General features: G+C 38.8%; 1 protein-coding gene and 1 long non-coding RNA gene across 3 annotated transcripts in view; one reads left to right on the forward strand and one right to left on the reverse strand.

Moving 5' to 3' along the window:
* Nucleotides 1–3822: 3822 nt before the first annotated feature.
* NEB (nebulin) overlaps nt 3823–23278 on the reverse strand; it is a 207481-nt gene continuing 188025 nt past the window's right edge. The window contains exons 132-147 of the mRNA XM_059393958.1: nt 23089–23193; nt 22446–22550; nt 21704–21796; nt 20541–20633; nt 18389–18481; nt 17777–17869; nt 13120–13212; nt 11318–11410; nt 10932–11024; nt 10498–10590; nt 9392–9499; nt 9104–9287; nt 8492–8584; nt 7510–7665; nt 7115–7221; nt 3823–4553 (exon numbers count right to left, since the gene is read on the reverse strand). Of these exons, the coding sequence (XP_059249941.1) occupies nt 4380–4553; nt 7115–7221; nt 7510–7665; nt 8492–8584; nt 9104–9287; nt 9392–9499; nt 10498–10590; nt 10932–11024; nt 11318–11410; nt 13120–13212; nt 17777–17869; nt 18389–18481; nt 20541–20633; nt 21704–21796; nt 22446–22550; nt 23089–23193 (1776 nt within the window). The 3' untranslated portion in view covers nt 3823–4379. The remainder of the gene's footprint in view (nt 4554–7114; nt 7222–7509; nt 7666–8491; nt 8585–9103; nt 9288–9391; nt 9500–10497; nt 10591–10931; nt 11025–11317; nt 11411–13119; nt 13213–17776; nt 17870–18388; nt 18482–20540; nt 20634–21703; nt 21797–22445; nt 22551–23088; nt 23194–23278) is intronic.
* LOC132013744 (uncharacterized) lies at nt 13339–23097 on the forward strand. Of its 2 annotated transcripts, none has more exons than XR_009403091.1 (3): nt 13339–13471; nt 21483–21633; nt 21748–23097. It is a non-coding gene; the product is annotated as an uncharacterized LOC132013744 (long non-coding RNA). The 2 variants fall into 2 exon arrangements; XR_009403092.1 differs by having other exon boundaries at nt 13342–13471; nt 21483–21607.

Raw genomic sequence — 23278 nt, forward strand, 5'->3', positions numbered from 1 at the left:
CCACTAAACAAGGAGCCCAACACAGGTATCATGGCCTGAACTGGAGGCAGATGCTTAACCGACTGAGCCACCTAAGCGCCCCGAAAAGACTAGGTATTAACTCTTCTTTAAATGTTTAGTAGTGTTCACATGTGGTGCCATCTGGTCCTGGACTTTTGTTTGTTGGGATTTTTTTAGATTACTGATTCAATTGCATTGCTGGTAATCAGTTTTCTCAAGTTTTCTATTTCTTCCTGATTCAGTGTTGGGAGGGTGTAGGTTTCTAGGAATTGATTCAGATCTTGTAGGTTGTCCAATTTGTTGGCATATAATTTTTTTTAATAATATTGTAATCCTTTGTATTTCTGTGGTGTTGGTTATTTCTTTTCTTTGATTTCTGATTTTCTTTGAGTCCTCTTTTATTAATGAGGAATCTTTTCAAAGAACCAGCTCGTGGCTTCAATAATCTGTACTAATGTTTTGCTTATTTCTGTTCCAATCTTTATTTTTTCTTATTTCTGCTCCAGTCTTTATTTTTATTACTTCTGCTCCAATCTTTATTCTTTTTTTCTAGTTTTGGGTTTTATTTGTTCTTCCTTTTTAGCTGCTTTAGGTATAAGGTTAGGTTGTTTGGGATTTTTTTCTTGCTCCTTGAGGTAAGCCTGTATTGCTGTTAACTTCCCTCTTAACAATAGATTTTGCAGTGTCCCCAAAATTTTGGACGCTTATGTTTTGTTTTCTTTTGTCTTCATGTATTTTTTAGTTTTCTCTTTGATTTCTTGTTTGACCCATTCATTGTTTAGTAGCATGTTTTTGACCTCCATGTATTTGTGTTTTTTCCAGATTTTTTCTAGTGGTTGTTTTCTAGTTTCACAGTGTTGTAGAGGGAAAGACACATGGTATGGTTTTAATTTTAATTTGTTGAGACTTGGTTTGTGGCCTAATGTGTGATCTATTCCGGGGAATGTTCCATGTGCACTTGAAAAGAATGTGTGTTTTGCTGTTTTAGGATGGAGAGTTCTAAATATATCTGTTAGATCCATCTGGTCCATTGTGTCATTCAGAGCCACTGTTTACTTGTTGATTTTGTTTGGATGATCTGTCCACTGATGTATGGACACTTAAAACACTATGTGTTTTAAGTCCCCTAATATTGTATTACATCAAGTACTTCCTTTATTTTAATTATTAGCTGCTATATGTATTTGGATGCTTCCCAATTTACAATTATATCTTTTTAAAAAAGTTTAAGTAATCTCTGTACCCAGTGTAGAGCTCGAACTCACAACCCTGAGATCAAGAGCTTGTTGGATTTGTCCTTTGTCTCTTGATACTTTTTAGTCTCTTTTGTCTGATATAAGTGTTGCTATCTCAGCTTTCTTTTTACTTTAACTTGCATGTCAATGGTTTTCCTTCCCTTCACTTGCAATCTGTATGTGTCTTTAAGTCTGAAATGAGTCTCTGTAGGCATTGTGTAGATGGGTCTTACCTTTTAACTCGGATTCCATCACCTTCGATCTTTTGATTGGAGCATTTACTCCATTTACATGCAAAGTAATTATTGATAGGTGTGTACTTACTTTGCTACTTGTTTTACGGTTGTTCTTGTTCTTCTCTGTTCCTTCTCATTTTCTGTCATGGTTTGCTGGCTTTCTGTAGTGATGTAGTTCGGATCCTTCTTTTTATTTTTTGTATATCTATTAGTTTGTCGTTCCATTAGGTTTATATATAACATCTTTTGCATATAGTAGTCTGTATTAAACTGATAGTGGGTTAAGTTTTAACCCAGTCTTCTATCCCCTGAACGTTTTGGGTATATGGTGTCATAATTTACATCCTTTTATTTTGTGGATTCCTTGACTTATTTTTATAGATACTTAATTTTACTGCTTTTGTGCTTCCTACTTTTCTTATTACTACTTGACTTTCCACTCAGAGTCCCCTTTAACATTTCTTATAGGATGGGTTTAGTGGTCATGAATTCCTTTTAACTTTTTGTTTGTCCTGAAACTCTTTATTTCTCCTTCCATTCTGAATGATAGCTTTGCTGGACAGAGTATTTTAGGCAACAGGTGTTTTCTTTTAGTACTTTGTTTTCTTTTCAGCACTTTGTCATGTCACTCCGCTCTGGCCTATAGTTTAAATTTAAAAATCCACTGATAAGGCATTTGGGGGTTCCCTTGTATGTAACTCTTTTGCTGATTTTAAAACTCTTTATCAGTACTTTTGCCATCTTAATTATAGTGCTTCTTAGTATGGAGTTCCTTGGGTTTTGTTGAGGACATTCTGGTGGCTCCTGGATCTTAAATTTGTTCCCTTTCTTAGATCTGGGAAGTTTTCAGCCATTATTTCTTGAATAAATTTCCTGCCCCCTTTCCTGTCCTTCTTTGAGATACCTGTAATATGAATGTTACTATGCGTAAAAACCCAATTTCTTGGGGTGCCTCAGTGGCTCAGTAGGCTAAGCCTCTGCCTTCAGCTCGGGTCATGATCCCAGGATCCTGGGATCGAGCCCCACATCGGGCTCCCTGCTCAGCAAGGAGCCTGCTTCCCCATCTCTCCCTGCCTGCCCCTCTGCCTACTTGTGATCTCTCTCTGTCAAATAAATAAATAAAACCTTTAAAAAAAAAAAAAAACCTGATTTCTTTAGTCTGCTTTTCTTTTTTTTTTTTTTTTAAGTTTTTCTTCTCTTATATTCAGCTTGATTGCTTTCCATTACTCTTTCCTCCAGGGCACTGATTTGTTCTGCTTCCTCTCATCTATTTATTCCATTATGTTTTCAATTTCATTCACTGAGTTTATCTCTGGTTTTCATGTTTCTATTTCTTTGCTAAGCACCTTACCAAGATCAGGTCTTTGCTTACATCTACTGAGTATCTTCATGACTATTACTCAGCTCTGTTGTTTTTAAATCTTGCTGTGATTTGTCCTGGTCTTTCATTTGGGACATGATCCTCTGACTCTTCATTTTATCTAACTCTATTTCAGTGTGTTAGGAAAGCCAGCTACTCTCCTGCTCTTGCGAGTAGTGGCCATATGAAGAAGAGGTGCTGAGGTGTCCTCCTGCACAATATGCTCTGTTCACCAGTACCTGACTCTTCAGGGCTATCTCCTACGTGTGTTGTGTGCACCATAGTTTGTGGTTGAGTCATGTCTGCCTTCAATCCAGTCATCTGCAATGGCTCTCTTTGCTACTTGTGGACAGGGTTTTGTCCTCATGGTGTTAGTGGGCCAGTCTGGGGGCCACCTTGGGCTTGAGTCAGACCAGGTGTTCACTAAAGATGCAGCAGTTATGGAACTGGCTGTTTCTTTTCCTGTGTTTTCCTCTTGAGAAGCTTTCATCGGCAGGTGGGGCCTATAGTCAGGCCTGATGTCTGCCCTGAGTCCACTGCTGGAGCTGTGGCTGGCGTATGTGGTTGTCTTCCCCTCTCCTGAGGGCGAGAGTCACTGTGGAGCAGTGCTGGAGCCTGTCAGGGCTGCTTGCACACTGCCTGGCTTATGACACCACTTTGGATGGGCTCTGGCCAAGGGCACATTGGAGGGGGCAGGTCTGTAGGAAATAGTAGGGACGGGGTATGCGGTGCCATCCATTTCCCAGCTGTGCATGCTGATCCCACAGTTGTTTCTAAAATGTTAGCAGCTAGCCATAAGGGAAGCTTGCTGAACACAGTTTAGTTCTGAGAAAGCCTATATTTGTGGATTTGTAATAGTACTTTTAAATTTTTTTTAGTGAGCTCTAAAGTAATGGATTTGCTTTACTGAAATTTGCCAGTAATAAAACTATTAAAAATAAGTTAACAGTCATTAGATCAGTGGTGTTTATTGCAGAATGACAGACTTTATTACTAGCTTATCCACTATTTATATTGACTATCACCTTTATAACTTCAGAACTGGACTAGAAGTAAAAGCATCAGCATTCAGTAAACAAGGAAAAGGGGAGTATTTCTGCCATTTTTCTTTAATGTGTTTAACATGTTCAGAATCCTTGTTAAAAAATGTCAAACATTTTCGTAACAGAGAAAGACTCTGGGCTGGTACAGCAATAACAATGCATAAACTTTTAAAATGTCTATTCTATAATTAAACTTCCTTTAAAACACTACGGAAATTTAATAATGACAATTTTAAAAATAATGAACCGATGGGTTTAATGTTGTCTCTTAAGTTTTATGTCCACGTCCAGAAAATAATGCAGTAAATTTGATTAACATTTGTTTTAGTGGAGAATTACTGAGGTTCATGTAGAAACAGATTAAGGGATGGTCCGACTATTAATCATACTGACACAGAAAAACCATTAGGCAGCTTGAGGACTTAGGTAATAGTGGAGAGTCTGAACTGAGATACTGACTGCAGGACGTGCAGGTCCTCACAGGTGCGATAGTCTGACATGCTTATTAAATAGCCTCCACGTAGTTGGCGGGCAGCATGCCGGTCCTGCCCGTCCTCTGCACAGTGCCGTACATCCAACCTTCGTCAATCGCTTGGACATTTACAATAGCATCTCCATCTCTGAAGGACACCTCATCTGCATCAGCAGCCATATAGTCGTACATGGCACGGAAGATTTTCTATTTATAAGATGAAAAAAGGTAAAAAAATTTTGTATTAGATTTTCATCAACCAACCTGAATGCCTAATTTTAAGATCTCTTTTGACTTACTCCACAGATTTAAGTTGCACAAAAGAGAATGTGCAGCTACCACCAGGAAAGTAAATATTTGGAAATCATTCATCTGGTAAGGGATTACCATCCAGAAAACCCAAAGGACTCCCAACCACTCAATACTGGGGAAAGGTGGGAGGGGAGGAGGGAGGCAAAGGACCTGCATTCTCCAACGGAGACGTACAAATAGCCCAGAAGCTCCTGAGAAAAATATTTGGCATTACTAGTCTCAGGGAAAACCACAATGAAATACCACATGACACATTAGAATGGTGATCAAAAGAAACAATAGCAGGTATTGAGGAGGATGTGGAGAAATTTTTATAAACTGCAGATGGGAATGTAAAATGGTGGAGCCGCGTTGAAAAGAATTTTGGGGGGGCGCCTGGCTAGTCAGGGGGTTAAAGCCTCTGCCTTCGGCTCAGGTCATCATCCCAGGGTCCTGGAATTGAGCCCCACATCAGGCTCCCTGCTTGATTTGTAATTCTTTTAGGGTCCATTTCTGGACCTCATCTATTTTCATATCTATTCCCCTGCTAAATCCATATTTAATGATAAATAGCTTTATAGTACATTAAAAATGTGGTAAGAACATAGCTCTCAAGTGTGTTTACAACTGCAAAATAAAATTTTTAAAATTCTAACAATTTGTAGACAAAAATGACAAAATTTGAAAGTGCCCAAGTTTCCTTCGAAAATGCAGGTACTCGTTAGTAATTTGGTATGTAACTTGCATATTTTTTCCTAGCATCCCAAAATATACACACATATAGTCATATTCGAGGATAGGGTTCCCCGTCCCGCCTACATATATAAAACGATTACTCTGATTAATACTCTGGCCTATTCTTTCCATTTAATATAGCTTCAGGGCTTTTCCGTATAAATACAGATTGATAGACTTTTTACTGCTACAGAGAATTCTGTATTTTAGTAAGATCACAAATTAGCCATTTCTATATTTCTAGACATTTAATTGTTAGCCATTTTTTCTTACACTAATCCCCTAATGTTTGCCTTTAGGCAAGTATTTTAGAAAAAACTTTTAAAGGTGAAAAAAGTAAGTCAAGTGGTACGTGCATTTTAATTTTCAAAAAAATTTGCTACCATAATAATCTAGTACTTATTGTTTTAGTTTTCATATTCCTGGTTTGCAGTTATGGTAGACATCTTTTTTGTTGGCTATTTCTGTTTCTTTTGCTGTAAGTTGTAGAATCATTTGCTTCCAGGTCTTTTTTATTTTGACCAGAAGGAGAATAACTTGCCAATGAATTTTTTTGAGTGTTAGGCTCTTTTAGCTATAAATCTTTTTGTTATGTATGCTGTGACTATTTTCCCCCAGTTTGACATGTTTTTGTTATAAAAAATGTAAAATTTTATGGTCAAATATGCAGTCATTTCTTTTCACATTCCTAGGTTCTAGAACCTGTTGAGGAAGGCCTTTCCTGTCCCCAACACTATAAAATTAGTATCTACTTTTCTCAAGTATTTTACAATTCTGATTTTTTTCCCCCTGTTGATTTGTAATCCCTTTAGGGTCCATTTCTGGACCTCATCTATTTTCATATCTATTCCCCTGCTAAATCCATATTTAATAATAGCTTTATAGTATGCTTTGCTCTTATCCAGTTAATAATTTTTTAAAATATTTATTTATTTGAGAAAGAGAGAGAATGAGCAGGGAGAGCAGCAGAGGGAGAAGGAGAAGCAGGCTCCTAGCTGAGCAGGGAGCCTGACATGGGGCTCGATCCTAGGACACTGGGATCATGACCTGAGCCAAAGGCAGATGCTTAACCGATTGAGCCACTCAGGCTCCCCCAGTTAATAATTTTCTATCGTCCTTTTCAAATTAGATCATTCTTTAAAATAAATGTAAGGATTAATATATATAATGCTTCTAGGATTTTGACTGGCGTTGCCTTGCATTTATGATTTCAGGAGAGATGTCTCAATACTTGACATCTTTGTCTTTTAGTAAAGAGAGTTTTCTTCATGCAAATATTTTTTTCATATAAACACATACACCTCAACCCTGAAGAATTATGTTTTTGTGGCATTGTGGATGAATCCAGGGTTTTAAACTAAGAGTTTTTAAAGTAGTCTGGTGAATTGTAAGCATGATTGATTTATCTCTTCAATATAGTAACAAGGGAGATCTAACATAATGACATATTTATATGTGTGACACATGCACACATGTACATATTCTTGAAGAATGATTACAAGCAGCAGATACTGTCATGTAATAGGACCAGTGAGCCCCAAAATGATCATTTTAGTCAGTCTGAGTTTGGTAATGAAGGGTTTCTGGTATTTTTGGTAACAGGAGATGTATTAAAAGAGCATTTCATAAAATAGGTTTGGCTGAAAAAGAAAAAACCACCCCCCACCCAGAATACTGTTAATCATTACTGCACATTTGGAGAGGTAAGAATGCCTGGAGGAAGCTCTTGGCTGGTCACCTACCCCAGCGGTAGACGGGTGTGACGGGATGGAGGATACTGTTGTCTGCTGAGTGGCAACTGAAGAGGATCGCTGTTGTGGGAGCTCCGTGGTTTTTGCATGTTTGTAAGCTAAAAGGTGGGGGGAAGGTAGTTTGTAAGAAGAAAAGGTGATTAGACATCACTTAACTTGTGTCAAACAGCTGAGCAGTACCCTCTTGTCCCCTAACTTAAGAGTGATTTCCAAGAAAGGAGGCTCTAATAAAGTTAATGAAAATAAAACATCTGGTTTCGTGTACCTCTCCACAATTCTAGTCTTTTCTCATCAGAAGAAATGATCTGGTTTTGTTTGGTTTTAGTTTTTTAACTCAAAGCATCTGCACTAGTAACTGGGCAAGCGGGCAGGCTGCCCACTTGTACCTGAGGAGGTTGCCGAGAAGAAGACCCCGCCGCCGTCACTGTAGGTGGAGAGGCGCTGGTCGGCGGCTTCCGAGTGCTCAGACTTGTCCTCGCCTCCGCTGATGCTCAGTGCACTGGCCGACCGGGAATGCTCCCGGCTCCGGCGCTGCGCTTGTGCTGGCGGGAAGGGGGGCCGACAGGCATGAATTGGCGCTAGGTATGATTTTCAGTAGATTCCCATGAATTAAACCCTCAAAACCCTATGTATGGCTGCCATCCTCATTTCCACGTGACAGTGTAAGTACCTTACCAGAGGTCACATAACTGCTGAATTGTACAGCCAGGTTCAAATCCCAGAGGCTGTGTTGGACCACAACTCCTTCCCTCCACCCTGCCCATTTTCCTGGCTCACAAAAACTCACATTCAAACTCCACCTTCAACTTCATAATGGCCTCCTTCACGTCCCCAAATGAATTCAGATGCCTTTTACCTGAGTTCCCACAATTTGTGTGCTGGCCTTTGAAACTGCATGTCAGGGTGTAACCACTGACTGACTTCTCTCCATCAGCAGACTACAGTATAAATCCTTTAAGGACAGGCATTACTACTCTACATTTTTAACATGAAAAGAAGACCTAAAGGCATGGCTTATTTTGTTGAATTAACAATCTTCCTTGATGACAGGAATCTTCAGAAGGTTGCCAAAGGTCAAATTCATTCTCTTCCCTTTGTTTTTTTCCCCCATTTCTCAAATAGAAAGATGTACTACTTTTTCTTCTTTAGAAACAAAATGGTAATAATGGGGCCTGAAGAAGATTTACACAGAGGCAGTAAGACAATCCTTTCCCTGACTTAAATTTGTCTGGAAAATGATACCGTCCCACTAGTCAGCAGTGTTTTTATGCTGAAGGACAAATCAGAACACTGACAACTCTAGTTTCCTAGAGGTCATTGACACTAGCCCATTAAATGGTGACCTTCATGTTGTATGCTATAACATACCATTAATCATGTGTAAGCTTCGTGATTGAATGTTGTCTTCTGCTGGATCATAGTCAAACACTGAGCCAGGATTAGTACGCCAGACACGAAAACCTGCAAGCAGGTGAGATCAAGGATCAAAACAGGTATTCTTTTTTTTTTTTTCCAAGATTTTATTTATTCATTTGACAGAGAAAGAGATCACAAGTAGGCAGAGATAGGGGGAAGCAGGCTCCCTGCCGAGCAGAGAGCCCGACGCGGGGCCCAATCCCAGGACCCTGAGACCACGATCCGAGCCGAAGGCAGAGGCCTAACCCACTGAGCCACCCAGGCGCCCCCAAAACAGGTATTCTTAGAGGACTCCTAATAGCTTGGAAAGCAAGGCATGAACTTAACCACAGGAGGACGAACACCAACTTAGCTTATTTCTGGTCATGACTTCTCAGAGAATAAAGCCTAAGGTAGGAAAGATACCAGCTTTGCAAGCTGTGAAATAATAGTTTGGTTTTACAGCTGGTGAAAACACAGGCTGAAGTGCTTTATCCTTTAGCTTCCTATGACTAATGCCACTCTTGTTCTTCTAGCCCTTAAAGATGATTCCCTCTGCACTTCCCACCCCAAGCGCTCATATACCTGTAATAGTCTCCTGATCCTGGTCATTCCGTTTTTGTTCCATTTCTACCACCTTTCTCTGAATACCTCGGTAGTTAATGTCACTGAAATCCTGTGTGTTCTTCTTTACTCGTTCAGTGATAGGGTCTGTCACCACTGGTGTGAAGCAACCCTTGTGTTTCTCAAAGTCTTCATGATATTTCACCTGAAATCATGAATTGATTTTGTGAAAATACGATGGTGTGATCACTTCCTTTTCCAGACGATCCAGCAGACTGGCCAATCACTCCTTAGAAATCGCTGACTCACCGTTGAGATGTGGCGTTGGGTTTCCCGCACCCGTCTCATTTCTGGAGTGTCCAAGACGTAGGCAGCTTTGCCTTGTATTTGTTTCCGGAAGCTATCAGAATAGAGAACCTGACAGAGGAGAGACCGTGAATTAAGTACAGGTCATGGTAGTGTTCTAATTCTGAAGCCTTAAAAACTTTTCCAACACATGGGGATAAAAGTAGCTGGGGAGGGAAGCTTGACTCATCTGAAAGGACCCAGTGATGCCCTTGACTAACAGTAGAACAGGTAAGCATGAGGATGAATGGGCAGGACTCTCCTTAGGAGAGAAAGGACGTTTTGACTTTGAAAGTATAACTTTCATTTTCAAAGGACACAAGGCATAGAATTTCAAAGAGGATAGGAAGAAAGTATTCTTTGGAATTTGCTAGGAATTGCAGTACCAGCAGATTGTATGGTATTTGATACTAGATGGGATTCTGACATTCAAAACTACTATCGTTTTAAATTTTTTAAAGTTCAATTAAGTAGTCTCTGCACCTAGCATGGTGCTTTAGCTCATGACCCTGACGTCAAGAGCTGCGTGCTCTCCTGAGCCAGCCAGATGCTCCAAAACAAGTACCTTTCCAACAAGCGATCGTATTCATAGGTTTATGCCTAGATTTCATAAACCAATGTTAATACAGAAATCAAAGTCCTCTAGACATGAAAAACCCAAAATATCAAAGCCAAAGGTGGCATCCGACTCAGAATATTACCTGTTTCATAAAGTACCTTAAAAATAAAGAGGAGCAAGAGATTGAGATGTTAGGAAGTCAATTTGTTACAGTTGGTTATGTAAGACTACCCACCCCCCCAGTAAAACAAAAGGAAAACACTGGCAATTGTTATTTCTTAGTATGATCATTTGGAATTTAAAAGCACGGTTCTGTTAATTTTAAAGTAAATTTTCAGTTGAATAAGGTGCACAGAAATTTTTATGGTGTTAAAATGTTATTTTTCAAGATGTTGCATTTTTTTTTTAAATTTTAGTGTGTTGCCCAGCTGAATGAGAAAGGCGTGTTTATATGTTAAAATGTTATTTTCCAAGTCGTTGCACTACTCCTGTGTTTAATCCTAAACAATACCGAGCTAATGTTTTCTTGGTTGCGCTTAGCTCGCTCCATCTCTGGAGTAACCGGTGTCGGAGTTGCTTTTCTCATATTCTCTTTGTATAATACCTAGAGGAGCCAAGAGAGCATCCAGACATCAGAGAGCAGAAAACCAGTTCTGAAAACCGTCATCTAGCTGGTGTTACAGCTCAATTAAATCACACTCTATAAGAAACACGTCAGGAAGATAAAGCCATTAAAATGTTATTGTATAAAGCACAAGATGAAAAAAGAATTAAATCAGTTGAGCTGGTAGGGTGGAGTGGGTTGGTTTGTTTTTAAGTGGGTAAAGAAGAATTTTTAAAAATAAGTGGAAGTTTTTGGAAAACTATGCGATAAATTAGTGATATAACCATATTTGCCAGGCTTATTAAAAGTGTAACAATTTCTTTTTTTCCTCTCCGAAATACCGAGCTAAGGTTTTCTTGATTGCGTTTGACTCTTTCCATCTCAGGAGTAAAGGGTGTAGGGGTCGCTTTCCCCAGGTTCTCTTTGTATAACACCTGTGAGATACAAAGTTGGACCCGAAAATCACGAAGAGGTAATATTCAAGCCATTCAACATAATCCAATTTTGGGGTGAAAACTCCATATTTAATCTGTTACATGAGTGAGAACAGCTCTCAAGAAGAAAGCTTAACACCAGTTAATGGCAATAGTAAGTGTCGTATATTATTTACAGGGGATTCTTAAAAACTGGCATTTTGCTTGTTTTTAACCTGGGATGGTTAGGAGCAGGCCAAACTGCAGGGGTTACTTTGCAAAATTAAAAACACTTTCGTTTCTCAAGACAATACCGAGCTAATGTTCTCTTGATTGCGTTTGACTCTCTGCATCTCTGGCGTGACAGGGGTTGGGGTCGCTTTCCCCACACTTTCTTTGTACAAAACCTACATGAGTCCAGTGGATCCAAAAAGGCAAAAAGAAAAAAAAATACAGTTACCAAAAGATTAAATGGAACAGATTATTTGTTATAAGGCTCAGGGTGCCAAACCACTTGGGCAATAAGGTTAGGTGGAAAGGAGCAGGTGTCTAAATGAAGTTGAGTGTAGTTACAGCAAGACAGACATTTCCAGTATAGGACCATGCCCTGAAATCCTGGCAGACTGCAAGACAGAACTTGCAGAGTACCCAAAAGGGATGAGAGAAGGCCTTCATTTCACTGTTCATCTATGCATTTCAAGCCCCAGACAGATCATCTTAACAGGACTGAAGGGCATGTGATTGACGGACACTGAGAAGGTGGGGCCGCTCCCTCTATGGCAGACTGGCCTGTCTTGTAGCACTTAAACTCCTCTAGAGACACATCCATAAAACCCAAAACAAGGATTCCTCCTACTCTTTTTTTTCCCCTGCTGTCTTCTATGCTCTGCCTCCTGCTTTAGTTCACCAAACATATCAGTAAAGAACATTTTCAGCAATTGTATCACTAGTGTCATGATGAATCCTTTACCTCAGTGTCTCTGTCCAGAGTCATTCATGGGGACACAGGAGGTTTGGGAGATGGCATTCAAGAGAAAGAGTCTGCTAAAGTAGCGTTTCTTAAAGTGGGGTCCCTGAACAGAAAGGTCAGCATCACCCGAGCACTTGCTAGAATCACAAATCATCTGGCCCCACACCAGACCCACAGAATGAGAAACTGTGGGACAGCACCCAGCAGTCTGACCTAACAAATACCCTGGCTAATTCTGGTGCTACGCACTTTAGTGCAGGAGAAAGCTGCGGACACCGTTCATGTGGAGGCCCACCAGGTTCTGCCTAACATGAGCTAACATCTTCCCGTACAAATCCCAACTCCCGCTACATTATAAACGTAGGTCACAGAGCACAGGCTTACAGGAAATGGGTTGCTAAAAGTTAGCAGTTACAGACCACAGTGAAGACAAAACAACTAAAACTGCTAAAGCAAAAAACAGTTTAAGTGACACTTCATTTTTATGTAAATTGATAAATTACTTTCTGAAACCACTAGTGGATCTTAATTTTTTCATTTCTCTGAGCGTAGTACCTCCGAACAAGCACATGGGGGATTTGAGATTGTTAGAACTCAATTTTGTTGTTATCTAAGCAAACTAAAAGAACAAGTGGATTTATATATATATATATATATATATATATTTTAAAATACCAAATGGAAAAGAAATGTCATTATCCTTGGAAGAGAGGATCAGGGGTTATTTTTCCCAAGATCTCTTTGTCTAAATCTGACAGGGTAAATTAGAACCTAAAGTCATAGGTGCAGAAACAAACAAGATCACAACTCCAATTTTCCAGAAAGAGCTCTCATACCTATGATGCCATCCCCCAGATTTCAGGAGTACATAAAACAAAGAGACCTTGAGGATGATAGACAGTAAGTTTGGGGAGAGATGAGTGAAAGGACATTTTATTGGAAAATCTGTTACTTCCTGATATTAGAACTTTACAGATTAAAGCAATCTTGTTATTATGGGGTTAAAGCTAAGAGTAGTCTTCTAGGAGAGAAAGATAAATGGGATCAACAAAATTCACAAAATTTAAGTTTTTTTAAAAAGTAGGATTAATAAGTATTATTTTAAATAATTAAAAGAAGTAGCTTTTTCTTTTCTTGCCAAAGTACCGAGCTAATATTTTCTTGATTGTGTTTGACTCTCTCCATCTCTGGAGTGACAGGTAAAGGGGTTCCCTTGCCCATATTTTCTTTGTACAACACCTGTGTAATGAGAAAAGCATTCAGAAAAAAAAAAGTTAAGTACCATTTCGTTTGTTTTAAGATTGTAAGTGTGAGTTCAACTTCCTTGTTACCCAATGACACAGTAGTCCAGGGAGCCGGGAGTTAACGGGTTGGCAAGCTGCCACAAACTACTTTAATGGCGGCAAAGGTTTGGCTGGGGAAGCAGAGTCTCTAGAGCAGCAAGGACCTCAGCTGCTGGGGAAAGGCTGTCAGCTACTCATGTTATTTCATCGCTTCTGTGAGTACAGTGCCTTCCGACAATCGCATGGGGGCTTGAGATTGTTAGAACTCAGTTTTGTTGTTATCCAAGCAAGTTAAAAATATATATATTTAAAGAAAACCAGATGGAATCACTATCAGAACTAAAATGTTTTAAAAAGTTGAATCCACAGTAGTAACATAAAAATGCAAAAAGTATTGTCCTTTTGCTAAGTGAGGTATATTAGAAACAAAGGAAGGGTAGTGGGTTTTAAAAAGGAATAAATGTTAAGTATTATATAATTATGAGGTTAAGTGGCATCTTCTTTTCACTTTCTTTCCAAAATACCGAGCTAAGATTTTCTTGATTCTGTTTGACTCTCTGCATCTCAGGAGTGATGGAGATTGGAATTCCAGTCCCCAGGTTTTCCTTGTATAGCACCTGTATAATAAGAAAGCATCCAGAACAAGGAGAGCGATCAACGACTGTCCCCCTTTTGTGGAGGGAACAGAAGTAGGGAGAAGTAGGGAGAGAAGGGCAAAGAGGAAGAGAACAGGTAGGAGGAAGGGAAATACCAGAAGCTTCTAGATCCAACCTGTAGGAGCCTAAAGACACACTTTTAAGTAAGGGAATGCAGGAAAGAGCAGCAAAAAACTAAGAGATAGGAAAAGAAAGTTTTGTTATTTTGTTGATTGAATTAATCTCTGTAGCTCGGAGCAAGAGTGCACCATGGAAGGGAACAATTAGTACCCCCCCTGCCCTGCCCAGTTTGTTATGAGGAAGAAAAAGAGTAAAAATGTTAAAAGAGACAAAAGGGAGAACCGAGGAAGTTATTTTTGATTTGGAAATGTTATTAATAAACCACATAAAGATATCTGGGTTTTTAATAAACACTGTATAAATAAAGGTACATGTGCACAAACCTTCTTTTGTTGAGTTTCAAAAGAAGTCCAAATATTTAATTTTTAGTTTTCGTGAACATATTGGGAAGAATTAATTATTTTTAAAGCAATGGAGAGCAATGACAGAATGCTAAAAAAGTCACAAGATCTGTACGAATACCAGTAGGGACAGAGAAAGTTAGAGCAGGAAGTGAGGCCGATAGTTCGATTTTTGCTAAGTACATTTTTGTAAGCTTTACGTCCACATCAAATTTGCCAAAGCAGGATAAATGTGGGTGCTTAGACACTGAGAAGGTTATGTTTTTAAGGGCTAGGATATACTACTGAACACTTTTTTTTTTTTTTTTAAGTCAAATGATGGTATTAATGTTTAACCAAAATGGGGAAACGGATTCACAGGAAAGGGCAGCATTAAGTTGTGAACAAGACATGTCAGAGTTTTTATTGGGATAAGCTGATTAGATTTAAAATATAGCCATTAATTTTTGGTTTAAAAATAGTTAAAGGGAATTTTTTCCTTTTAAATACCGAACTAAAGTTTTCTTGATTGTATTTGACTCTCTCCATCTCTGGAGTGATGGGAATTGGGATCCCTTTCCCGGGGTTTTCTTTATACAACACCTGTACAACACAAGAAAGCATGCAGAAAAAAACAAGAGCAGTCAAAACAGCCCTTTCATCTGTCCTGTAGGAACCCTAGTATGAGACTACAGACATCAAATGGAATGACAAATTCACCAAGTCAACCTGTTTCTTCCACACAGATCGGGATGAACATATGCTCTGTATTTCCTTAGCTAAGGTTTCAGTGCATTTGATATTCTCCTCACTATTAACTCATATTATATTGAAGGTGTGTTCCCCATGTTGGGAATTAAGGAAAAAATTACAAATAATTTCATAAGAGCACTAAAGTGCTTAGTGTATAATAGGAAAATTATTTTTAAATTAGATTGGCAAATACTTATCTTCCTTACATAGAACATCTGTTTTGCAGAATAACAGATATTTAAAATCCTAGGCCAAATCTGTGTAGTATAGCAAAATTGGTCCTTGTTGAGTAAATCCAAGTTATGGAGGTGGTCAAGTCTGAAAGTTAATGTTTTAATACGCAGTACTAATTTTTTCCCATGGAATCTGAGAAGCTATATAAACCACCGGACAATTCTGCCTAAATGCAACCTGTGTAATAATAAACACAAATGGTTACGTAGGAAAAAAAAATTGTCTGGGATCATTGGGACCATTAAGATCTCAGATATAAACAATACACTTACTCTAATATACAAGAAAAAAATATAACTTTGAAAATTAATGCAAACCTTATTCTTCCAAAAGAAGAAATCATCATCATCATCATCACCACCACCACCACCACCATCATCACCATCATCCCACAGGGAAAACAGTGAACATTCCAAAAGTGAAACTAATTTACATTGACAATTTAACAAAGTTGAAAAGTTGTTAGTCAACAGTAATTAGAAACGAAGGAAAGCAAAACAAAACCAAACCAAAAGACAGTGGGACCAAAGAAAGTTACTGATCTAATCATATGGAAGGATCAAACTTTCTGAAAATATCTGAACTCACAAAAACTACTTTGGATCAAAACCCTGCTCTGCTCCCCTGCCCCCAAAATATCCAGCTAAATTTCACTATTGACATTTGATTTTCTATCTCAGGTGTAAGTAACTCTTAAGATCCTTATACATAAGTTTTACAGACTATTACAGAATTTTCAACAATATTAACAAAAAGTAACATTAAATATAAGTTTATGATCTGATTTGTATATTTAAAAGAAATCAGAAGGTCTGGATTTCTATTCATGGAATGGCTTGTAGCACAAGTATCAAGATAAGGCTGCTTTGGGTTCCAACACTGAGCTACTTTCTTTTTCTGTCATGTGTTTAACCAGATAGGATCTAGGTTAAGGTAACTGCCATTCCCCCGCCCCTCCCAAAAAAAAAGGTAACTGTCATTCCCAATCAAGAGCCACTATTTCTACATGTGGCCTTGGGTACTGTGTTTCTGGACAAAGCTAACCAAGAAGCATCAAGTTAAGAGTCCCAAGTAAATAAGACCTACAGTGCTTGGGTTTTTTGGACACCAATGAACTTCAAAAGTCCCAGCAGCAACACAGAAGTTGAAAAGAGAAGGAAAGGAACCAATTAAACGTTTTACGGGACTATTATGGAAGGTATAAAATGTTAGAATAAAATGGTAAGTAAATGACGTGGAAAACAGAATTCAGTTGATGAAATCTTAAAAATGTTAAATTGATTATTTTAAAGGGACTAATAGTGAGAAGTTGTTTTTTAGAAAATTATTATTTTTTAAATATGGAATTAAAGGAGCTTTCTCCCGAATACCGAGCTAAAGTTTTCTTGATTGCGTTTGACTCGCTCCATCTCAGGAGTGACAGCAATGGGGGTCCCCTTGCTCAAGTTCTCTTTGTACAAAATCTGTGTGCACAAAACCAATAATCACATCAGCTTGGACCCATCTTTTAGGTAACCTGATCTTCAAAACAGTCCCTAAAAGTTTTTTTGTTTTTGTAATGGCATACGAGGCCAAGACAACTTTAAGAAATAGGACAACTGACCATCTTTGACATTTCGTCACATACAGTGCGATGTCTGTCTGAGTGGCATTAATAAAGACACAGCTGCTAGGCTGCAGGCAAGAGTCACTTACAGGTCTTCACTCAAAGACAGAAGGATGAGGCCTTATCAAATAATATTCAAGTTGACTGAAATTAATATCCATAATGAGCTGGTAACTCAATTAGGGAACCAGATAGAAAGAGAGAGAGGTTTGGGGGAATAAAATAAATATTATTAAAAGCTAAATAAATATTAGCTTTCGATAATCCTTAAACTATTCCAAAGGGAAGTTCAATTCTATCTTTCACGGTATACAAAAAATAATAGCTGAGCCACATTTCTGACTTAACTGTAAATATTTCTTCCATCTCTTGAATGAAAATATTTAAGAATCACACTCTTTTACAAAATGCTACAAACACAAGAAATACATCAAACAGAGCCAGAATAAGTACAAATAAAATTCTAGTTAACATTGGCCTTTTAAAGCGATGTTAGATTTTTACTTTCGATTTGTGTCACACCAGTTAGAAATTCCTGTTATTATTAAATGAGGGTTTGGGGAAGGAGGAACAAACACTGAGTATTATGGGTTTTTAAGGAAAGTGATCTATCATTATGTTTCAGGGAAAACACAGTTAAAATTTCACACCAGAACTCAAGTAAATACTAAATTAGGTTTGGGTTGAAAACTAAGGTAATATTTGGTATCATTATCTTCATTATATGAATTTAGTAATTTTACAGGAAGAAAAACCGTGTTTGTAATGTGTTAAAAAATATTATTTGAGATAAGAATTAAAGGATTTTATTTTTTGCCCCCTAAGAAATACCGAGCTAAAGTTCTCTTGATTGCGTTTGACTCTCTCAATCTCTGGAGTGATAGGTGTTGGGGTTCCTTTCCCCAAATTTTCTTTGTACAAAACCTGTGAGATATAAGAAAGTACCCAGAAGACATTCAAAACAGGCACAAAGATTAAGGAAGGGAAAAAATTAGGGGCAGGTTGTTTGTGTGAAGAGGGAGTCTCTTAGTGAGTATATTTAGTAAGGATAATGCTTTTACTTTTTCTTCACAACTTTAATGATAAACTCTACCATGTTAATTCTGGGGATAAAAAAGTATACCACAAAGCACTGAAGTTACAGGAAATGAGTATGATGACGGGGAATTTTGTGTTAATTCTACTTACAGTGTTTTAGATCTAAGTTTTCACACTTGTCATTCGCTAAAAATGTTAAAGTACCACCAGAACAGTGAATCACTTTCTGTAAGTCCAGATGGTTCTGGTCAGTTAATAACACTGCCCCCCATCCCCATGCCCCAACACACACACACACACACAGAGAATTAAGATGTTACTTTTTGAAAAAAGGATAATGGGTTATTCTGATAGACTTTTGAGTGGGGGAAACAGTTTCAAATTATTTGATATATTTGTAAATACCGAGCTAAAGTTCTCTTGATTGCGTTTGACTCTCTCAATCTCTGGAGTGACAGGGGTTGGAATGCCTGTTCCCAAGTTTTCTTTGTACATAACCTGTAGATGATAATTAGAATAGCCAAAAAGGTGAAATGACCATGAATCCTTTGGATTACAGCTACATCTGTGAGCTACGTGGTGGAAACTCCTAAAAACAATCTAGCTTTCAAGTATGACACTCAAGGAAGAAGGAAAACAAATTCCACAAATATTTATGTTCCCTCTTCAAAAGTGACTTTACTACCCTCGAACACTTGGTACTAAATTACGCATTTTCTATTGTCAACACTTAGAACATTCCTAAAATGCATTAAAAAAATACTAAATTCAACATTGAGAAAAACTGAACCATTTCACAACATTTAGTATTAGTGGGTCCACAGTAGATTTGTACTTAATAAATGGGTTCCTTGGTTTAAAATTTTCTAATCATAGGATTTGGAAAGTTTGTTTTGTATTTTCTACTGAAAATTCCTAGGGGGCGCCTAGTCTGTAGGTACTCTTAATATGAGGAGACTTAAAAGTATATTTTTCAGAAAGAGCATCTGACCTTGAAATTCCTACTGATGGTTGTTGGAGCATGTAAACTAGTGTTTCTCAAACTGAGGGAAGTCTCTATTTTTTAGGGGTCATATCAAAGGTCTATAAATTTTAAGAAAGAGAGTAAGGAACTTCCTGAACCTCTGGCCCCCTTCTTTTCCTTCTTCCCGCTTAAGAATTGTCAGCCTAAAGATATGAATGAATTCTTTTTAAATAAATGGGTCAAGGGTATACTTGAGAGTGGGTTGGGAGCAACAGGAACAGTGCAGGGGGTTTAAGTCACAGGTTAATTCCCCAGATCACTGACAAACTAGGGGTGCTATCTTTGTTTTGCTGGGAAACCTTGAGAGATCTTTAAAAATCTGCTTTTTAAATATAAACCTGTGTTTCTTTACCCAGCAAAGCAGCAGAACCGAGATCATGGATAACAGAACAAAACATAATCAGAGAGAGACAGGAAGTTGCAATTAAATGTGACTAAAGGCATTTTTGTGTGTGTGTGTGGACGCAAAATTCTACATAATTTGTACCACAAGGAAGCCAGAATATAAGAGAAGAGTGAGACAGGAAAGAGATCTAAATAATATGAACAACTTGCAAGAGAAATAGCAAGTGTTTCCCAATGGCAACAAAATGAGAATTCAGTCATCTAGTGACAAGCAGAATCTCTAAGTCCAAGGCCGTCAGCTTTCATTGGCCATAAACTATTTCCCAAACTCCACAGGGTCTCTTGCTAGCAGCCAGCGACTGCTTGCAATGTGCTTATGGATGGGAAAGCTGAGTGGGTGAGTGAGTAAATGAGTGAGAGTGAGAGAGAGAGAGTGTGTATGTGTGTATGTGTTGGGATGGGGGCCAGAGACTGAGCTAACCTGACAGAGGTCGGGAGAAATGTATGCTTAACCTGATTATTTAAGGTGTGAGGCACACCCCCTGATACATATCCACTATCACAGGTGCCTGAAATTCCTCACAGAGAACATGCTTAAAATATAGTATGTCATTGTGGGTAGAGGGAGGACAGCCAGCACCTTAACATACACGGCATCTGCAAAATAGCAGAGGATATGGGGCAAAAGTTCTTGAAAGGGAGAGGAGAAGACTGCAGAGACTTCAAAAGTCTACCTAGAGTTTTTCCAGACAGAGGAGAGTGTCCCAAGAGACACATACACGCAAATATATACACTGGAGAAACACAAAATATTACATATGATATTATGTAATATTATGTATGTATGTTATAGATAATTATATAAAATTAAAATTTATATACCAATTATCTAATATATCATAATATACATGAAATGTATAATACTTGTCATTTTTATGTTTATATCTTTTAACTCCAGATCAGTCCGATAACCTAATTTCTACCACTGGCACTTTTTACTCTAGAAAGTGCAGGCGTGATCATTAAAGAAGCCAAGTCCCTTCTGAATGGTGTGAAGACAGAGGTTTCTTAGCTAGCATGGAGGGAGGTTCACATCATTCCCAGCCCACCATTCACCCCACTCCTGGAGCTAGGGAGCAACTAGAAGGTGACTGGGTACACAAATATGCTGAGCCCACGGGCCATTACCGAGCTAATGTGCTTCTGTGTTTCTTTGACACGTTTTACTTCTGGCAGGTCAGGAATTGGGGTTCCTTGGCCAATGGCTTCCTTATACTTCACCTGCAATTATAAAATTGGAAACACATCCATGTGTTTGGTTAGGAGCTCTGCAGTTTGTAAAGTCACAGTTTAAGTAATACAAACTATACTTAGTGTGCACAGGGCTTCATTCCAACACCGGGTCAGGGAACAATGCCATGGGCAAGGACTCTTGGTCGCTCTCCTGTCCGTTAGGGGTGAGGTAGCGAGGGAGTCCCTACTCAGACTATAGCCCCTTATCTTTCCTGTGCACTCAGATGTTCTATCCTACAGTTTGTTTGGCTAGGACAAATACGTTCACAACATATATCCAGGAAGTTTGAATTTTCGACTTTAATATATTCTATTTTCTTACAAGTGACAAGGAGTCTCTCCCTGATTCAACTTCAGTCAGGGTCCTCTGAATCTTCTTCCCAAACAGGCCTCGACTTTTGGACTTCCGAGTCTATCTCTGTATCGCCTGATTTTAGCAAGAATCCTGCTAAGTCAGTTTAGCCAGACACCCCCCTGCCCTTGGTATGTCTTCACCCTTGATATCTGACCAAATTCCTTACTCCACCAGCCCCACCAGGCAACGTCTGATCACCCTGGCCTGCCACCAGCCAAAATCATGTTAGGCAGGTTCAGGCAGAACCCCTCTTACCCGATATTTTCTTTGATTTTCTATTCCCCTGCCGGCCTCCTTTTCCACCCCACCGTCACCCCCTCTAATTAGAAATCCTTAATTTTCCTTGCAGTTTTTGGAATTCAGCCCAGTTCCATTGAGATCTCTTTCCCTTATTGCAACAGTCCTGCATAAAACCTGTTTTGATCACTTTAACCACGGTCCAGCTCTGGTTTGCTCTGACACCGCCTTTTTGTTTCCCACAGGTAACCTTCCTTCCTGCCACCAGCCTGGGCTGCACTGACTGGGGGATGGCCCTCACCACAGCACCTACTTCAGCAGCTTAGCTGCTTCTGGTGACAAAAGTTTTGAGTGCAGCTCGGCCCTCAAAGTAAATGATCTGAGGCAGGCAGAAAAGTCAGCAGATGAGTCTCTGGGGGAGGGACTGGGCGGGGTCCCTGGGGGGGAGTGTGGGGCGTGTCTTTACCGAGCTAATGTGATCCTGTGTTTGCTTCACTCTCATCATCTCAGGGGTCTTTCCGATGGCCGTTCCTGGCGAGACATCCTCTTTGTATAAAACCTGGGGCATTCAGAATCAGGACAATGTTACACAGAAGAAAAGAAAGCCCAGCAATTCCTGGAGGAAGACTAGGAAACATGGCTTCTGTGAAAACAAAAGACACTAGAGAATGTTCTTAGCCGTGTGCCAGAGAATCTGACATCTTCCACGTCAGCATCAGAACTCCTGCCATATTTACAACATGGACAACTTCCCAGATCTTGAGATTTCTTTTAAAATTATTGTACTGTAGTAATACAGGATGAGAAAAACTGGGAAAATGCTGATTTAAAAAGACCCCTCTCATAGGAAACAAAATCCATTAAAGAAATGTAAAGTCATTTTATTCAGGGGAAGGATAATAGGAGAAATCACAATGTCAAGAAGAAATCCATCTTCATGGAGCAAGACAACACATGTTATTGCTGTGGGATTAAAAAAATTAAAAAGAAAAAAAGTTACTCAGTTAGCAGATTTAAGGTGTTATTTCAAATGGTTTCTGGAGTGATGTTTTTAGAGCAAAGTATGGGAAATTTTATCAAATAACCTCTAGTATTAACTGGGGAGGTTAGGTGTTAATTGTCTGAATCAACATGAGGCTAGCATATTTTTAAGGAGGAGAATGCAAGTATTAGGTTAGCATTAAATGGAAAATAAATAGTAAATATACCGAGCTGAAATTCTTTTGATTTTCTTTAACACGCAGTATTTCTGGCGTGTCTTGAACAACTGTAACTTTTCCTTTACTGTTTTTAAGGTCACACTGGTATTGGAGCTATGAAGAAAGAGTAAACATCTTGTTAAGATTTCAACATTTTAAAATATATTTTAAATTGTCTCTGTTGTGTAAGGGAAGTTAAAATCCAAATCAAAACAAAACCCAAACTATGCCATAATAATCATAGTCAGAGAGCTGAAGGGAAATTCTTTAATAAGAATGTTGTAAAATTCTTTTAAAAACCCTAAAAATGGTAAAGTGTCAAGTTAGATTTAAAAAAAATGCATCCCTGCCTGAATTAATTTTGAAAAAGACAGATGTTGCCACTAATAGAAGATGGCGATAGTTCACATACAGTGACAAGAAGCCACTAACAAAGCAGCAGTGGTATATTTCATGCTGTGATTTGGGGACTATAAGGTGATCTTGAAGAAAAATGGAGCACATGTTTCCTGGCCCACAGGTGGGAGTTGCAGAGGGCGGCCCTGCAGCCCGCTCTCGGAGGCAAGGCCCATCGTCTTTGCCCAGAGGCATCCACTGTGCCCCCCCATCCCAGGTATCAGTGGGCTGTGTCTTAGACTCAATAAAAACTTACAAGGCTGAAGTTCTTTTGGTTCTCCCGGACTCTCTGTATCTCTGGGGTGTCCAAAACAGTCTCATAATAGGACATGCACTTCTCTGCATCTTCCTTGTACTTTTTCTGAAAACAGAGTTCAAGAAATAAGGATGGTGACTGATGGGTCCGTGATCAAAGGAGTGAGACTGATACAAAGTGAAGATCAAGC

This window comes from Mustela nigripes, chromosome 3 (genome assembly GCF_022355385.1).
Source record: "Mustela nigripes isolate SB6536 chromosome 3, MUSNIG.SB6536, whole genome shotgun sequence".
Classification (NCBI taxonomy): domain Eukaryota; kingdom Metazoa; phylum Chordata; class Mammalia; order Carnivora; family Mustelidae; genus Mustela; species Mustela nigripes.